At 41.9% G+C, this 18622-nt stretch overlaps 2 protein-coding genes across 2 annotated transcripts in view; both read right to left on the reverse strand.

Moving 5' to 3' along the window:
• LOC117432754 (uncharacterized) overlaps positions 1 to 18622 on the reverse strand; it is a 47849-nt gene that overhangs the window by 11533 nt on the left and 17694 nt on the right. The window contains exons 8-14 of the mRNA XM_059020390.1: positions 17379 to 17534; positions 17019 to 17186; positions 12358 to 13566; positions 10538 to 11910; positions 6362 to 6476; positions 3005 to 4003; positions 29 to 890 (exon numbers count right to left, since the gene is read on the reverse strand). Coding sequence (XP_058876373.1) covers positions 29 to 890; positions 3005 to 4003; positions 6362 to 6476; positions 10538 to 11910; positions 12358 to 13566; positions 17019 to 17186; positions 17379 to 17534 — 4882 coding nt within the window. The remainder of the gene's footprint in view (positions 1 to 28; positions 891 to 3004; positions 4004 to 6361; positions 6477 to 10537; positions 11911 to 12357; positions 13567 to 17018; positions 17187 to 17378; positions 17535 to 18622) is intronic.
• Positions 16027 to 18020, reverse strand: LOC117965703 (GTPase IMAP family member 4-like). The gene is made up of 2 exons (XM_059020401.1): positions 17916 to 18020; positions 16027 to 17534 (listed from the first exon to the last, which is right to left on the reverse strand). Exons 1-2 carry the CDS (start codon positions 17944 to 17946, stop codon positions 16426 to 16428), a joined length of 1140 nt encoding a protein of 379 aa, XP_058876384.1. The 5' UTR covers positions 17947 to 18020; the 3' UTR covers positions 16027 to 16425.

Genomic DNA, 18622 nt, shown 5'->3' on the forward strand with positions numbered 1-18622 from the left:
TCTTTCCTCCTCATTTCTGTTTCATCTCCTCTCCTGTTCCTCCTCAAATTTATGTTTCATCTCCTCTTCTCTCCTCCTCTGTTCCTCCTCATATTTCTGTTTCATCTCCTCTTCTCTCCTCCTCTGTTCCTCCTTATATTTCTGTTTCATCTCCTCTTCTCTCCTCCTCAGTTCCTCTTTGTGTTTCTCATTCAGCTCCTGTTCCTTTAGTCTAATCCTTTCTTCTACCTGCTGGTAAATCTCAGATGATATTGGGAGGTAGCAGCCTCCACTTCCCTTCACCGTGTTCTCTATCTTGCCCAGGAGCTGTGTGACCTGAGTGCCATCGCTCCTGTTCTTATTGTTGAGAACATGATACCTGTTCCCACATTTCTCAACACGCTGCTGGAACTCCTCACCAGCTTCCTCAATGTACTGCTCAATCGTCCTGCCTTTCAGACGATCCCCGAAGGTGAAAAGGATCATCGTGTTCCTCACAGCTCTCTCACCAAACAGCTCCTGCACTTTATTAAGGCCTCCGCCAAGATGTTTTACTACAGATTGCCTCCATTGAGTTTTTTTTTTTTTTACTGGTATCACCTGGAGGAAAGCGTGGGGTCCCGGGGCAGACAGAGAAACGCATCTCTCAATCTCGTCCCGGTCTGTTTTGAAGATCTCTGGAGTGTCGACCACAGTGACCCGTCTCCCAGACACTTCTCCTGTTCCCTTCTTTGTTCTTGCAGAGGCCAAGAATCCAGATCTAAACTCCTTTCTGTCCAGGATGGTGTTTCCTGATGAACTCTTCCCAGTCTTGCCTCCCCCAAGCAGCACGATCCTCAGCTCAGAGGTGCTGTGCAGCTCTTGAGAAACAGTTTCTTCAGCCTCTTGTTCTACAGCCATGATTCCCCGCCCTGTTAAAGAGAAAGAACAGTTTGCTCCTCTTAGAAATGAAAGCTTTCCATGTGAAGCCCTGGATTAGTTTTCTCCTCTTGTTGTCGTGCTGTGCTGAAAGAACACTCCCTGTCACACACAGCACTGGCATGTTCCTGTATGTGTGGAGCTGTTGTACAGAGACACAACTAGCAAGCTCTTCAAACAAATAGTGCACATTAATCAGGAGAGTCAGTGAAGTGTCTGAATTGTTTGTCAGCAGGTTTGTAGCATTAGCAGTTTGATTTCTTGTTTGTTCTTTCATATGCAGGTGTAACAGTGTCCTAATAATTTGTCCAGAGAAGCTCAGAACACTCAGAACTAGATTTCTTCACCCAAATTATTTATTCAGTTTTAAACCCCCAAGAAATCTGAGGTTTCACAACTATTTCCAGGACTTTACAAAAATTATGAAAAAATATCAAATTTTAAGGACACTCAATAATACCCACAAATAAATTAAAATTAACTTATAATGAAATGATTTTAATTTTTAATTTAATTAGAAACTTTCAAAATATTTCACCATAAATAAACTGCTTATAATAAATACACTTTTACACAAAACACAATGTCTATCTAGTATTATAAACCCTGGTTAATCTGTTTCTTATACAGGTATTGTACAGGTAAGTCTGGCAGGTATTAAATGAAAAACACTGGATCCTCAATGATGTTAACTGAGGAAGATGTCAAACAGTGACAGCGCTCCCTGTGTCAAGCTCTAGTGAAGAGGTAAGTACAGCTCTGATGCTGTTATCAATATTATTAACTCATCAAGCTCTGTAGTGGAGAGGTAAGTACAGGAGCGATGCTGTTATCAATATTATTAACTCATCAAGCTCTGTAGTGAAGAGGTAAGTACAGGAGCGATGCTGTTATCAATATTATTAACTCATCAAGCTCTGTAGTGAAGAGGTAAGTACAGGAGCGATGCTGTTATCAATATTATTAACTCATCAAGCTCTGTAGTGAAGAGGTAAGTACAGCTCTGATGCTGTTATCAATATTATTAACTCATCAAGCTCTGTAGTGAAGAGGTAAGTACAGGAGCGATGCTGTTATCAATATTATTAACTCATCAAGCTCTGTAGTGAAGAGGTAAGTACAGGAGCGATGCTGTTATCAATATTATTAACTCATCAAGCTCTGTAGTGGAGAGGTAAGTACAGCTCTGATGCTGTTATCAATATTATTAACTCATCAAGCTCTGTAGTGAAGAGGTAAGTACAGGAGCGATGCTGTTATCAATATTATTAACTCATCAAGCTCTGTAGTGAAGAGGTAAGTACAGGAGCGATGCTGTTATCAATATTATTAACTCATCAAGCTCTGTAGTGAAGAGGTAAGTACAGCTCTGATGCTGTTATCAATATTATTAACTCATCAAGCTCTGTAGTGGAGAGGTAAGTACAGGAGCGATGCTGTTATCAATATTATTAACTCATCAAGCTCTGTAGTGAAGAGGTAAGTACAGGAGCGATGCTGTTATCAATATTATTAACTCATCAAGCTCTGTAGTGAAGAGGTAACATGGTAAATGTGAAGCTGGCATGTGAAATGGGTTCTGAGATATTAGCAGGTGAAGCTGCAGCAGTGGTGTCAGAAAGACATTTACAAACAAGCGCCCCCTCTGGCCAGTTTTATTACTGCATGTGGTGTAAATTAAAGGTGCTGTGTCTCCTGGTGTATCTAGAACATGGGAACTCGTCTAAAACACAGAATATCTGCTCTCCTCCCTGCCCTCCATGTTTACAAATCACATTGTTTAAATGCATTAGGTTTGGTTGGAATGTATTGCTCAGATTTGCCATGTTAAGAAGGACATTTCATATCTGTTACAGCTGCACTTTCCCTCCTGGTCTGTATCTCATGCTGTCTCCAATGGGTATATATATATATATGTGTATATATATAACAGTCATTATTAGCTAGTGGATGACAGCTCCATTTCCACCTCACACAACATGTATACATGTAACTTAACAACACAGTTCAGGTTTTCAACAACTCATTCAGTTCAATGGTGGCATTGTGAGAGTCTGTGAAAGTGTTCCGAATGTTGTATCTGTAGAACAATTTGAAACAAACTTACTGGTGGGGGGTAATCCTTCATTGCTATTCCTTCTCCTGACAGGCAGCTTGGATTCCTCTGGCTCTTTCTCCAGCTCCTCTTCTCTCTTCCTCTGTTCCTCTTCATATTTCTGTTTCATCTCCTCTTCTCTCTTCCTCTGTTCCTCTTCATATTTCTGTTTCATCTCCTCTTCTCTCCTCCTCTGTTCCTCCTTATATTTCTGTTTCATCTCTTCTCTCCTTCTCTGTTCCTCCTCATATTTCTGTTTCATCTCCTTTTCTTTGCTGCTACGTTCCTCTTTGTGTTTCTCATTCAGCTCCTGTTCCTTTAGTCTAATCCTTTCTTCTACCTCCTGGTAAATCTCATTTGGGAGGTAGCAGCCTCCACTTCCCTTCACCATGTTGTCTATCTTGTCCAGGAGCTGTGTGACCTGAGTGCGATCGCTCCTGTCCTCATTGTTGAGAACATGACACCTGTTCCCACATTTCTCAACACGCTGCTGGAGCTCCTCACCAGCTTCCTCAATGTGCTGCTCAATCGTCCTGCCTCTCAGATCATCCCCGCAGGTGAAAAGGATCATCGTGTTCCTCACAGCTCTCTCACCAAACAGCTCTTGCACTTTATCAAAGGCTTCACAGTACTGTTCTACTATAGACTCACGGTGAGTGTCAATACATTTTTTTGTAAATACCTTCATCACCAGGAGGAAAGCGTGGGGTCCCGGGGCAGACAGAGAAACACATCTCTCAATCTCGACCCGGTCTGTGTCTAACAAGTTTGGAGTGTCGACCACAGTGACCCGTCTCCCAGACACTTCTCCTGTTCTGTTCTCACATTCCTCCGTTACTTCAGAGGTGATGAATCCAGATCTACCCTCCTCTCTGTTCAGGATGATGTTTCCTGCTGTACTCTTTCCAGTCAAGCGTCTCCCAATCAGCACGATCCTCAGATCAGAGGGGCTGTGCAGCTCTTGAGAAACAGTTTCTTCAGCCTCTTGTTCTGCAGCCATGATTCCCCGCCCTGTTAAAGAGAAAGAACAGTTTGCTCCTCTTAGAAATGAAAGCTTTCCATGGATTAGTTTTCTCCTCTTGTTGTTGTGCTGAAAGAACCCTCCCTGTCACATACAGCACTGGCAGCCCTGTCCTCTGTTCTAATTCTCCTCCGCCTCTCTGCAGACTTTGATAGAGTCAACCACTCAATTCTCCTGCCCTCCCTCACTGACCTGGGACTCTTCCTCAGCAACATACACAGAATTAGTCCCTTCCTCACCAACTACTCTACGCAGCTCCTAGTTCAGGCCCTGGTCCTGTCCAGCCTTGACTACTGTAACTCCCTTCTGGCCGGCCTCCCTGCCTCTGGTATCCGTCCGCTCCAGCTCATCCAAAACTCTGCTGCCTGCCTTGCTTTCCCCTTCCTCATTTCTCCCACGCTACACCTCGGGTCTGCTCTCTGCACTGGCTCCCTATCACTGCTCACATCCAATTCAAAACTCTTGTACTAGCCTATCACTGTCTTGACCTTTCTCCCTACACCCCCCCTCCAGCAGACTAGCTGTACCCCCCCTTGCACCTCAGTGGAGGAATGACCTACCCACGGATATCAGGAGCGCACAGTCCCTGACCACCTTCCGGCACCTCCTCAAGACACACCTTTTCAGATAGTATCTGTAAACTTCACAACTGCGGACTAAATGGCACCCAATTGTACCAGTACTTGCATCAGCTTGTACTTGTTACTGAACTGCTCCATACCTCGCCGTATTCCACTACTGCTCTTAATTATAACTACTTTCTGTATCTTGCATTTGATTTTATAATATAATGCTTTTATATATAAAATCTCTTATAGGTATCCATATTCACGTTTTTTGTATATGCTCTTATATGAAATCACTCTCATCCATTTATCGTACTTACTGGACTTTACTTTGATAAGCAAATATTTTTACTTTAAGTTTAATGTTATTATTTACTTTTCTTTATTTTCCTTTTATTTGCTACTGATTTTACTGTACTTTATAACTGCTCTTATCTGTAATATGATATTTTGTAACAAATGTAAGTCGCCCGGGAAAAAGGTGTCTGCTAATAAATAAATAATAATTATAATGTTCCTGTATGTGTGGAGCTGCTGTACAGAGACACAACTAGCAAGCTCTTCAAACGAATAGTGCACATTAATCAGGAGAGTCAGTGAAGTGTCTGAATTGTTTGTCAGCAGGTTTGTAGCATTAGCAGTTTGATTTCTTGTTTGTTCTTTCATGTGCAGGTGTAACATGTGTCCTAATAATTTGTCCAGAGAAGGTCAGAACCCTCCGAACTGCTAATTAAAGGAGCAGTGCCCCATAGTTTATAAAGAGAGTACACTGTTATGAGCTCATGTTTAAAATATATATATGCTAATTAAAGGAGCCCCATAGTTTATAAAGAGATTACACTGTTATGAGCACATGTTTAATAAATGTAATTCTGATTTCAGAATTCTGACTTTTACAGTTAGATTTACTTTCAAATTCACTCTGAATCATTTTCTCACAATGACAATGTATCTGGCGATAACTGTGAGGGTTCAATTTGCCATCTAAACAGAATAAGATAAGATCAGAAACCACATATCTGATTTCCTTCTCTCTTCAGTGCCAGTTTTTATTGCTGCCTGTCGGACTCTGTCCAGTCAATTTAAGGTGTGGTGTCTTCGATTTTGAAAAACAGCATTATATATCTACAGTATGAGAACTCATCTAAAACACAAAATACCCACTCTCCTCTCCCTGCCCTCCAGGTTTAGAAATCACATTGTTTAATTGAATAGTTCTGCTTGTTATTAGATTTGTTTTGGAAATTAATTGATCACATTTGCCATGTTAAAAACCTGACTTCATGTTTATCCAACAGGAATCGTGTGTGGCCAGGCTTCCGTGGCTAATGTGTCTTTTTAAGTTATTTTATTAATTTAATTAAAATTTCAATAGATAAATGCTACAGCCTCAGTGAGGTTTCTACAGAACAACACAATTGAATACTGAAAGCTGATTTCATATCCAGTGAGAATGGTGTGTGCCCAGCCATCCGTGAACTGGCTGATATGTATTAAAATGTGTTGTTAACATTTATTTAACTTAATTTTCATACAACTTGAAAGCAAGCTACAGCCTGAGCAAGCTTTGAAAAGCACAAGGCTGGATCATTGCACCGTCTCTAAATACCTGAACTGGAAAGCAAACCTGCCCTGCCCAGTCTCTCACATTGATTTCTAGCTTGTTACTTTTCACTGTTTCTCACTCAGTGACTCTATACTTGCTATAAGGGTCCTGCTGTCCAGCACAACATTAAGTGAACCGATTCTTTACAGAAATGAAGATCTGAAGAAATAACTCACCAGGGTCTGAACCGGCGGCCGCCATCTCTCCCTTCTTCTGCTCCCTAGTGAAGACAATGGCGCTGGAGTCCAAATGGAGCTTGATCTGTACAGTTTTTAATTCTTTAGTGCCACATCACCTGTACTTACATGGTTTTACTGTTTTATTGCTGTAAACAGTCTACTGCCAGTGAGAAAAGTTTCCTGTTCACTCAATAGAGCTGACACACTTTAAAACAGAGTCCATTTTACATTCAGTTGATTGCTTCATCAATATAAAGTACTTTATAGGTACCATGATTTCCATTACATGAGAGTTGGTGTTAAAACTTCATGCTGATATTGGACTCAGCTCTTACCAAGATAAGCACCAACTGAGACGTAGCTTCATTTACTGTAATCTAATGTGATCTATCTGCGTTTCCTTCCATCTGATGGTGTAGATATCCTTCTGCCTGGTGTTGATGGCTGAAGTGTAATGCCGGCTCCAGGGATCAACAGGAGTGCGGTCTCCCCAGCGCATCAGCATGACAACCGTCTGGACTGAGCGGAGTAGGGTACATCTCTGGGGTCTTCAAATGGTCACATTCCACGCTTGGTGTTTCGTCGACGGGCCCACGACACCTTAAGAGGGCTTGACAGTGATTCTGGCGTCCCAGCGTCACCCCCCTCTGTCCCCCACTCAGCTCAGCCCAGCTTACGTACCTTCCTTTACATCAATGTTGTTTTCTTTCTACTGTGCTTGAGATCCCCAACCAGAATCTTTTAGTCTCAACCACAGCCAGTTGCTGCTCCATTAATGGTACTGTAATTTAGAACACTGATTCTATCCAGGTAGCATCATGTATATTAGACTAATGCTGAACATAAGACACACTAGAGGTCCTGGACTTTATACAACACTGATTCTATCCATGTAACATATATTTATTATACTGCTGGAACGAACGTGCTGTTTACATGTTCAGATACTATTGCAGTTACATTGCAGTTACTATGGGCTGCCATATTCAGAAAATAATAACATGGCAGCGACCGCATTGCAGAACAAGCTGAATGATAACTGAGTTATAATTAAAAGATTGATCTCGTTTAAATGGAGGGTATAGCAAGCTGCACAAACACAGACACACCTCATGAAACATCAATAAATGAGATACAGTTCAAAATACAGGTGCAATACTTACATGGTATACTGTGGTTATAATTTACTAATATTTACTGCATGCGCTTCACACCCGATTCTGTTATTGTAAGGATGGAGCTCCACGCATTAACAACATGGGGGTTATTATTGCAAGTACATTTATTAAATAATGTAACTGAATATATTTTGAAGTGCATCCAATACATGTATTAAAAACATCTTTGCAATGCGTCCCTTCAGTCATTCTGCACTCCATGCAAACCCACAGACACAGAAGCATTACTTTGGAAGAAATCAACAAATCCACACAACAGGTCAACTTTCCAGCGACTACAATATCCCTGAGAAACTGGACCAGCTGCAACCAGCTTGCTCGTTGAACCCGCAAGACAATTCATTTCCAGTATTGTCCATTTCCAAACAAACCAGGCTAGATGCCAGGTGAACAGAATACCTTCCAGCCAGGATCTGCGCATGTGCACAATCTGTCCTGAAGAGGGCAGCCGAGTCAAGCATTATACAGCAACACCGAACAAACACACACAGCGCTCTATGAAATAAACGCAATACTGAAACCAAAGAGTTTGAGATGTTACATACTGACTGACAGACCCCTAATGGGTAAATGTATGAGCCTAACCCTTTAGTTTCACAGCTAACCTCAACAAAATAAGGGTTCAAGAGAAAAGCCCCGAACTGAGAATGTGATTTTTATTGCAGCAACTCCAGCGCAGCGAGACAGAATATCTCAGTTTAACAGCGTGTTCCCTGGGCCGTGTCTGCTGGCTGTTTGTGAACCAATTCCGCTTCGTGTCGGGCAGCCTTAAAAATGAATGCGCTTTGTAGCGTCACTCTTTATAGAAACTCAGCCTGACACGAGTGACCCAAGACAACGCGAATATGCCAACAGACCCTAATATCACCGGGGCAGCCCCGATCACAATCCTTACTAACATCCGACAGGAAAAGGGCGCCGTTGCCAGGCAACGAAAAAAAAAAGTATTTCTGAATAAGAACCTGGACTAATAAGAAATACATTTCCACACATTTTAACAAAATACAAAATCCACACCTGAATATAACATTTTTTTCATTCATATTTAAACTTTTAAAATTACATTTAAACACAACAACGGTCGCTGACTTCATAAGAAATCAACGTCATCTCAATTTACCAAAACACAAAATTCAAACCGGAACTATTTTTTAAATTCATATTCAAATTTTAAAAAAAGAATTAAAAACATCTCTTAACCCATCCGTAACCCGATAATAATATTAATAATAAAAATAAAAACACCTACCTGATAACTTGTATTTTCTCCACAGATTCCCCTTCGTAGGCTAATGTTGACCATTCTTATATTCCGTTAATAGAAACATTTTCACACAACCACTCGGTGTAAACGAGACTTTTGAAATGTATTGATACTACCGTATATTATTTTAAACTGTATGTACTAATATCTTATTTATTGATGTGTAATCTTTAACTCCACGCTAATATATTCAGGCAGCGCCGCTTCAGCCGTTGGGATTCGAACTCCTCCAGTTTGAATTGGCAGCTCGCGCTGCTCAGGGTCCGCGCCGCTGTGTTGTTTGTTCATTTTTGGCGGGCAATGCCGAGGAGATGTAAACGGTAAAAGCCCTCAATAAAAGCACATCCTTACAGGTGTCGATACAAACAGCAGCAGCCCGGGGCTTCTCCTACCAGTTCTCTCCTCTTCAGTAGTCAGCGCCGTCATTTTCTTCCCCCCCCCCCCGAGTTGTTCTCCCGTCTGCAGCGTCACGGAGGAGTGTATCGGGGTTTGAACAGGTGGCGTTACTGTGGGTTTGATGTGGAGCGGTGAAACCTCAAATACAGTCCCGGAGCGGGACCGCTGCAATGCGCGCACTGCAGCCTAAACTAGGCACCCCCCAGACTGACCCCCTGCACAGCACAGCCTGCCTTTGCGTATCAAGCGCAGCCTCGTCTCTGGAATTGCAGGGGGACTCAAAACTGCGGATTCAAAAAATACAATCAATTAAATAAAAAAATAAACATCCTGTGTGTGAGTAATTGCAGTGAGAAGGCTAACACGCGGGCTGGTTACTGATACACATCTTTACAAGAACACCACAGGACACCCTTTATTTTAAAAGGTGTTTATCTCACTCACAAATACATCTTATGAACAATATATATACACACATACAGTCACCTTCAAAATGATTGATGAAGATGAGCTAAAAAGGCTGTATAAAATAAACAACACAGGTAATGCGCTATATTTTATGCTCAAATATATGGGAAAACCATGTTCTTTTATTCTAATAGAATTGCTCAGAGAAAAAAACAAACATTTTATTAACAAGTAATGAAACATTTTCTCAAAAAGATTCAGAATTATTGACACCCCTAAAGATTCTTATGAATAAAATCAAACAAAATTAAATCTGCGTTAACATTCTATTTTAAGTTCATCTCAGTCTTAAGGAACTGTATTGTGGCCTTTTATTTTAAAAGGTGTTTATCTCGCTTACAAATACATCTTATAAACAATACATATATATACACACACACACACACACACACACACACACACACACACACACACACACACAATACAAGCAGCCTCTATTTGAACTGTTGTCTTTCATTTAAAATGTGTAAAATATACATGTGGTTATAACAGCAACGCTAATCCATAAGCCCCACCCCCTGTTCAATAACCCCACCTCCTGTCCAATAACACCACCCCCTCTCCAATATTATTAATATAATTTATTTCTTAGCAGACGCCCTTATCCAGGGCGACTTACAATTGTTACAAGATATCACATTATTTTACATACAATTCCCCATTTATACAGTTGGGTTTTTACTGGAGCAATCTAGGTAAAGTACCTTGCTCAAGGGTACAGCAGCAGTGTCCCCCACCTGGGATTAAACCCACGACCCTCCGGTCAAGAGTCCAGAGCCCTAACCACTACTCAACACTGCTGCCCAATAACCCCACCCCCTCTACAATAACACCACCCCCTGTTCAATAGCCCCACCCCCTGTCTCACTGCTCTTGACTGGGTTCCGGTGGTGCTGCCTCTATTGCTTCTGCTACTGTGTGCAATACTGTCCCGATCGCAGCCCCTTCTCTCAGTGCTACTGCTACTGCACTGATCACTGCCCTTTGAGCTGCTCCTTCTCTTACTGCTTCCTTTGCAGCGTGCATTACTGCCCCTAGCGCTGTCTCTTCTCTTATTGCTCTGGATACTGTGTGTAATACTGCCCCTACCTCAGCCCCTTCTCTCAGTGCTCCTGCTACTGCACTCACCACTGCCCCTAGTGCTGCCCTTTCTCCTCTCGCTTCAGCTGGCTTTTCATATCTGCTTATAAACTCATTGACTCTCTCTGCTTCTGGTCTAATGATTTCCTGGTAGCGCTGCCTGACCGCCTCTATCTCTCTCCTGTGTTTCTCCTCGTACTCTCCCCTCTCTCTCTCCCCCTTCTCCATGTACTCCTCCTTCTCTCGCTCCGCCCTTTCTCTCTCCTCTCTCTTTCTCCTCAGCTCTTCCTCCAGTTTGATCCTGTGATTCTCTCCCTGTTCTTTCCTCAGCTCTTCCTCCAGCTCTCCTATCCTCTCCTCCAGCTCTCTGATCTTCTCGTCTCGTTTCTGGATTTCCAATCTCATCTTCCTTTTCGTGTTCTCCAGTTCTTTCAGGTGCTTTGCCCTCAGTTCCTCTTCCTCCCTCAGTATCGTCTCTTCCTTCTCCTTCAGTATCTCCTCTTGTCTTTGTCTGATCTTTGCTTCTGCTTGCTGGTACATCTCACTGGTGTAGTAGCTGCCGTTGTTTTCCTTCACCATGTTGTCTATCTTGTCCAGGAGCTGTGTGACCTGAGTGCGATCGCTCCTGTCCTCAGTGTTGAGAACATGATATCTGTTCCCACATTTCTCAACAAGCTGCTGGAGCTCCTTGCTGCCTGTCTGAATATAATCCTCAATGGTCTTGCCTTTCAGTTTGTCACTGTGTGTGAAAAGGAGCATCATGTACCTCCTCACAGCCTCCTCACTGAATGTCTCCTGGACTGTCTCCACTGCTCTCCTCTCTTCCTCTGTGAATCGGCCCACCGGTATCACCAGGAGGAAAGCGTGGGGTCCCGGGGCAGATAGAGAAACACAGCTCCTAATCTGGAGTTTGTCCTGAGAGAGCTCTGGAGTGTTGATCACAGCAACACATCTCCCAGCCACTTGTCCTTTTCTCTTCTCACACTCCCTCGTTACTGCAGAGGAGCTGGCTTCAGATCTGAACTCCTCTCTGCCCAGGATGGTGTTTCCTGCTGCACTCTTCCCAGCCCCAGTCTTCCCAAGCAGCACCATCCTCAGCTCAGGGGGGCTGGGAGGCGCTTGGGTATCTGCAAGGGGAGCCTCTCCTTCACCTCCAGACACTGAAAAACAACAAGTGTATTGTTTCAGAAAAGTGAACTGTCACATCTGTGACTGTGCTTGACTCTGCTCACGATGTCTCTAAAGCACCACAGATATTCTATGATTAACCTGCAAGTCAGATTTATTCATGAAATATTACTGAAGTATTCTGCAATACTGAAAAACACACTTTATAGAGAGTGACAGGATACAGAATGATTTATTGCTATTTTTTCTAATAGTTTATTTGCTATTATTTAAAGCATCAATCAATGTTTCTTTGTTCTAGAGCCGCAAGCAAGCTTCAATGTCACGACTAATAACACAGACTGACTGCAGTTCAATACAGCAGGTAAGATAGCAATGATTTTGCCTCAAGAGGTCCCACAGAAAGACTGAACTTCGTATTTGCCTCAGAAAGATGATTTTACTGAACTGACAGTCGGGTGAATAAAAGGAATACTTACAGTTGGGACGATGTCCATCAATGCTGTCCCTTCTCCTGACAGGCAGCTTGGATTCCTCTGCCTCTTTCTCCAGCTCCTCTTCCTTCATTTGCTTCCTCAACTTCTCCATCAGCTCCTCTTCTCTCCTCCTCTGTTCCTCCTCATATTTCTGTTTCATCTCCTCTTCTCTCCTCCTCTGTTCTTCCTCATATTTCTGTTTCATCTCTTCCCTCCTCCTCTGTTCCTCCTCATATTTCTGTTTCATCTCTTTTCTCCTCCTCTGTTCCTCCTCATATTTCTGTTTCATCTCTTCTCTCCTCCTCTGTTCTTCCTCATATTTCTGTTTCATCTCTTCTCTCCTCCTCTGTTCCTCCTCATATTTCTGTTTCATCTCCTCTTCTCTCCTCCTCTGTTCTTCCTCATATTTCTGTTTCAGCTCCTCTTCTCTCCTCTTTTCCTCCTCATATTTCTGTTTCCTCTCCTCTTCTCTCCTCCTCAGTTCCTCTTTGTGTTTCTCATTCAGCTCCTGTTCCTTTAGTCTAATCCTTTCTTCTACCTCCTGGTAAATCTCATTTGGGAGGAAGCAGCCTCCACTTCCCTTCACCATGTTGTCTATCTTGTCCAGGAGCTGTGTGACCTGAGTGCGATCGCTCCTGTCCAGATTGTTGAGAACATGATACCTGTTCCCACATTTCTCAACAAGCTGCTGGAGCTCCTTACCAGCTTCCTCAATGTGCTGCTCAATCGTCCTGCCTTCCAGATCATCCCCGCAGGTGAAAAGGATCATCGTGTTCCTCACAGCTCTCTCACCAAACAGCTGCTGGAGTTTATCCAGGGCTTTGCAATACTCTTCTACTACAGATTGCCTCCATTGAGTCTTTTTTTTTTTTTTTTTGTGCACGGGTATCAGCAGGAGGAAAGCGTGGGGTCCCGGGGCAGACAGAGAAACACATCTCTCAATCTCGACCCGGGCTGTGTCTAACAAGTCTGGAGTGTCGACCACAGTGACCCGTCTCCCAGACACTTCTCCTGTTCTCTTCACACACTCCCTCGTTACAGCAGAGAAGCTGAATCCAGATCTACCCTCCTCTCTGCCCAGGATGGTGTTTCCTGATGCACTCTTTCCAGCCCAGCTTATCCCAAGCAGCACGATCCTCATCTCAGATGCGCTGTGCAGCTCTTGAGAAACAGTTTCTTCAGCCTCTTGTTCTGCAGCCATGATTCCCCGCCCTGTTAAAGAGAAAGAACAGTTGGTTTCTCTTAGAAATGAAAGCTTTCCATGTGAAGCCCTGGATTAGTTTTCTCCTCTTGTTGTCGTGCTGTGCTGAAAGAACACTCCCTGTCACACACAGCACTGGCATGTTCCTGTATGTGTGGAGCTGCTGTACAGAGACACAACTAGCAAGCTCTTCAAACAAATAGTGCACATTAATCAGGAGAGTCAGTGAAGTGTCTGAATTGTTTGTCAGCAGGTTTGTAGCATTAGCAGTTTGATTTCTTGTTTGTTCTTTCATGTGCAGGTGTAACAGTGTCCTAATAATTTGTCCAGAGAAGCTCAGAACAAGATTTCTTCACACAAATTATTTATTCAGTTTTAAACCTGCAAGAAATCTGAGGTTTCACAGCTATTTCCAGGACTTTGCAAATATTCTGAAAAAATAGTTTAAGGACACTCCATAATAGCCACAAATAGCCGTCTTAGCTTATCTCTTTAATAAAGAAAAGTTAATAAAAAATGAAATGACAGATTTGTTTCAATCATCTTATAAACTTTCACAACATTTCCAAAAATAAACTGTGTGTCCAAAATGGAGCGTATTGTATTGTTTTTATACAACATTATTTGGGCTCTCTTAATTCTGCAAACAATGTTATTTATTACCAGCGTCATTGATAATATATCATCTGGTTTGTGAGCCTGATAATAGAACCAAATATAGCAGAGAATCTCAAACAGCAATGTCTCCTGAGCGCTGTTTCAATCCACAGCGCTTGAGATGTTAGCGAGCAGTGAGAGAATAGAAGCGATCCTGTGAAGAGACCGAGTTCACTGACCGCCGAATCTCAACCTGTTCCACTGTCTCCGGAAAGCCATGGCTGCTGCTGCTGACGCAGTAACGGACTTGGGACATTTTTTACTTTCACTTTGTATAATTACTGACGTGCCGTGTGGTATTTATACACATTCGTGGCAAATGTGGATCAAAGTAAGCAACGTCGAGATGTCTTATAAAGAAAGAAAGCGTTTATTCTATCACATCAAATAAGATTGTAAAAAAAAAAAAAACTGAAAACTGTAACAACTGAAACCGAAAGTAAGCTTTGTATTCTTTGTTTCTGAAAACCTAATAAAACTCTTGTTTTTTTATTGGTTCAATAAAGTCTGTTAATTATTACATCGTCCTCGACTTTAATAAGACAGTCATGTTTTTAACTCACCGGCACCGGGTTCAAAATCTCTCTCTCAACAGTGGGGCTTCGACGACGCTTTTCCAAAGAGGATCTGGGAATCTGGCAAGGAAGCAGGGGGCGTGTCGCTGGGACGTGACGTAACCACAGCCTTAAAAATGAATGCGCTTTGTAGCGTCACTCTTTATAGAAACTCATTCTGACAGGAAAAGGGCGCCGTGAAAGGCAACGAAAAGAAAACTGTTTGCGAAAAAGATGCTGGCATATAAGAAATCAACTGCCACACATTTTACCAAAATACAAAATCCACACCTGAATATAACATTGTTTCATTCATATTTAAACTTTTAAAATTACATTTAAACACAACAACGGTCGCTGACTTCATAGGAAATCAACGTCATCTCAATTTACCAAAACACAAAATTCAAACCCGAACTATTTTTTTTTCATTCGTATTCAAACTTAAAAAAAAATAATTAAAAACATCTCTTAACACATCCGTAACCCGATAATAATATTAATAATAAAAATAAAAACACCTACCTGATAACTTGTATTTTCTCCACAGATTCCCCTTCGTAGGCTAATGTTGACCATTCTTATATTCCGTTAATAGAAACATTTTCACACAACCACCCGGTGTAAACGAGACTTTTGAAATGTATTGATACTACCGTATATTATTTTAAACTGTATGTACTAATATCTTATTTATTGATGTGTAATCTTTAACTCCACGCTAATATATTCAGGCGGCGCCGCTTCAGCCGTTGGGATTCGAACTCCTCCAGTTTGAATTGGCAGCTCGCGCTGCTCAGGGTCCGCGCCGCTGTGTTGTTTGTTCATTTTTGGCGGGCAATGCCGAGGAGATGTAAACGGTAAAAGCCCTCAATAAAAGCACATCCTTACAGGTGTCGATACAAACAGCAGCAGCCCGGGGCTTCTCCTACCAGTTCTCTCCTCTTCAGTAGTCAGCGCCGTCATTTTCTTCCCCCCCGTGTTGTTCTCCCGTCTGCAGCGTCACGGAGGAGTGTATCGGGGTTTGAACAGGTGGCGTTACTGTGGGTTTGATGTGGAGCGGTGAAACCTCAAATACAGTCCCGGAGCGGGACCGCTGCAATGCGCGCACTGCAGCCTAATGCTGTTGTAGATGTATAAATAGTAGACAAAACTCATTTAAAAACACACTTACACAATTTTTCCTTTTTTCTACCACATTTCAATTTAATAAGTGCATGTCTGCCTCGGCTTTTTGAACAGGCAAATAAAACAACCTGCTTGAAATTTCAAAATGATTTTGTTTAATCACAAGATACAAACTGCAAAACATCATTACTTATACCAAACACATTTAGACATGAAATATCATCAAACCTTTTAAACATAATTATAGCAATAACCTGCAACATGTTTTGGCGGAAAAGCGTATTACTATTGAGTACATTTTAAAAATGTTTTTATAATTATTATTATTAGATATTTTAAAGTTATTCTTTTAAGTAATGTTTGAAAAACGAAAAATATAACTTTTACATGTATACCCTTTGGTAAGTAAAGCTGACATTTAAAATCACGTTTAGACTACGGATGGGCATTTCAGTATATTTTAATAATAAAATACAGGTCATTTACTCAATGATTAAACAAATACCCTTTTCTTTCCTCCTCATTTCTGTTTCATCTCCTCTCCTGTTCCTCCTCAAATTTATGTTTCATCTCCTCTTCTCTCCTCCTCTGTTCCTCTTCATATTTCTGTTTCAGCTCGTCTTCTCTCCTCCTCTGTTCCACCTCATATTTCTCTTTTAACTTCTCTTCTCTCTTCCTCTGTTCCTCCTCATATTTCTGTTTCAACTCCTCTTCTCTCCTCCTCTGTTCCTCCTCATATTTCTGTTTCATCTCTTCTCTCCAACACTGTTCCCACTCATATTTTTGTTTCATCTCCTCTTCTCTCCTCCTCTGTTCCTCCTCATATTTCTGTTTCATCTCCTCTTCTCTCCTCCTCTGTTCCTCCTTATATTTCTGTTTCATCTCCTCTTCTCTCCTCCTTAGTTCCTCTTTGTGTTTCTCATTCAGCTCCTGTTCCTTTAGTCTATTCCATCTCTCTGCTTCCTGGTACATCTCATTGGTGAAATAGCCACCTCCATTTCCCTTCACCATGTTGTCTATCTTGTCCAGGAGCTGTGTGACCTGAGTGCGATCGCTCCACTCCATATTTTTGAGAACATGATACCTGTAATTACATTTCTCAACAAGCTGCTGGAGCTCCTCACCAGCTTCCTCAATGTGCTCCTCAATCGTCCTGCCTTCCAGATATTGCCCGTGGGTGAAAAGGATCATCGTGTTCCTCTCAGCTCTCTCACCAAACAGCTCCTGCACTTTATCAAAGGACTTGCAATACTCTTCTTCTATAAACTCACACACAGTGTCAATCATTTCTTCTGGATACACGGGTATCACCAGGAGGAAAGCATGGGGTCCCGGGGCAGACAGAGAAACACATCTCTCAATCTCGACCTGGTCTGTGTCTAACAAGTCTGGAGTGTCGACCACAGTGACCCGTCTCCCAGACACTTCCCCTGTTCTCTTCTCACACTCCCTCGTTCCTCTAGAGAGGCTGAATCCAGATCTACCCTCGTCTCTGCCCAGGATGGTGTTTCCTGCTTCAGTCCTCCCAGCCCCACAATACAAGCTTCCCCCAAGCAGCACGATCCTCAGTTCAGAGGCCCTGTGCAGCTCTTGAGAAACAGTTTCTTCAGCCTCTTGTTCTGCAGCCATGATTCCCCGCCCTGTTAAAGAGAAAGAACAGTTTGTTCCTCTTAGAAATTAAAGCCATGGCTGCTGCTGACGCTGTGACGCGCTCGGGACACGTTTTACTTTCACTTTGTATAATTACAGACGTGCCGTGTGGTATTTATACACATTCGTGGCAAATGTGGATCAAAGTAAGCAACGTCGAGATGTCTTATAAAGAAAAAAAGCGTTTATTTTATCACATCAAATAAGATTGTAAAAAAACCCTGAAAACTGTAACAACTGAAACCGAAAGTAAACTTTGTATTCTTTGTTTCTGAAAACCTAATAAAACTAGTTTTTTTATTGGTTCAATAAAGTCCGTTAATTATTACATCGTCCTCGACTTTAATAAGACAGTCATGTTTTTAACTCACCGGCACCGGGTTCAAAACCTGCAGCTGCCATCTCTCAACAGTGGGGCTTCGACGACGCTTTTCCAAAGAAGATCTGGGAATCTGGTAAGGAAGCAGGGGGCGTGTCGCTGGGACGTGACCGCGGGACAAACCACAGTCTGCTGTGTCGATCATCCTTAAAAATGAATGCGCTTTGTAGCGTCACTCTTTATAGAAACTCATTCTGACAGGAAAAGGGCGCCGTGAAAGGCAACGAAAAAAAAAAAAAGTATTTCTGAATAAGAACCCGGGCTAATAAGAAATACATTTCCACACATTTTACCAAAATACAAAATCCACACCTGAATATAACATTTTTTCATTCATATTTAAACTTTTAAAATTACATTTAAACACAACAACGGTCGCTGACTTCATAAGAAATCAACGTCATCTCAATTTACCAAAACACAAAATTCAAACCTGAACTATTTTTTAAATTCATATTCAAATTTTAAAAAAAGAATTAAAAACATCTCTTAACCCATCCGTAACCCGATAATAATATTAATAATAAAAATAAAAACACCTACCTGATAACTTGTATTTTCTCCACAGATCCCCCTTCGTAGGCTAATGTTGACCATTCTTATATTCCGTTAATAGAAACATTTTCACACAACCACCCGGTGTAAACGAGACTTTTGAAATGTATTGATACTACCGTATATTATTTTAAACTGTATTTA

This window comes from Acipenser ruthenus, unplaced genomic scaffold (genome assembly GCF_902713425.1).
Source record: "Acipenser ruthenus unplaced genomic scaffold, fAciRut3.2 maternal haplotype, whole genome shotgun sequence".
NCBI lineage: Eukaryota > Metazoa > Chordata > Actinopteri > Acipenseriformes > Acipenseridae > Acipenser > Acipenser ruthenus.

Excerpts from the sequence above, each read along its gene's own strand:
- LOC117965703 (XM_059020401.1), bottom strand. The coding sequence starts at position 17,946 with ATGGCAGCTGCAGGTTTTGAACCCGGTGCCG. Across the intron at positions 17,535-17,915 it reads AGGTTTTGAACCCGGTGCCG|GGCGGGGAATCATGGCTGCA; the intron begins GTGAGTTAAAAA and ends TCTCTTTAACAG.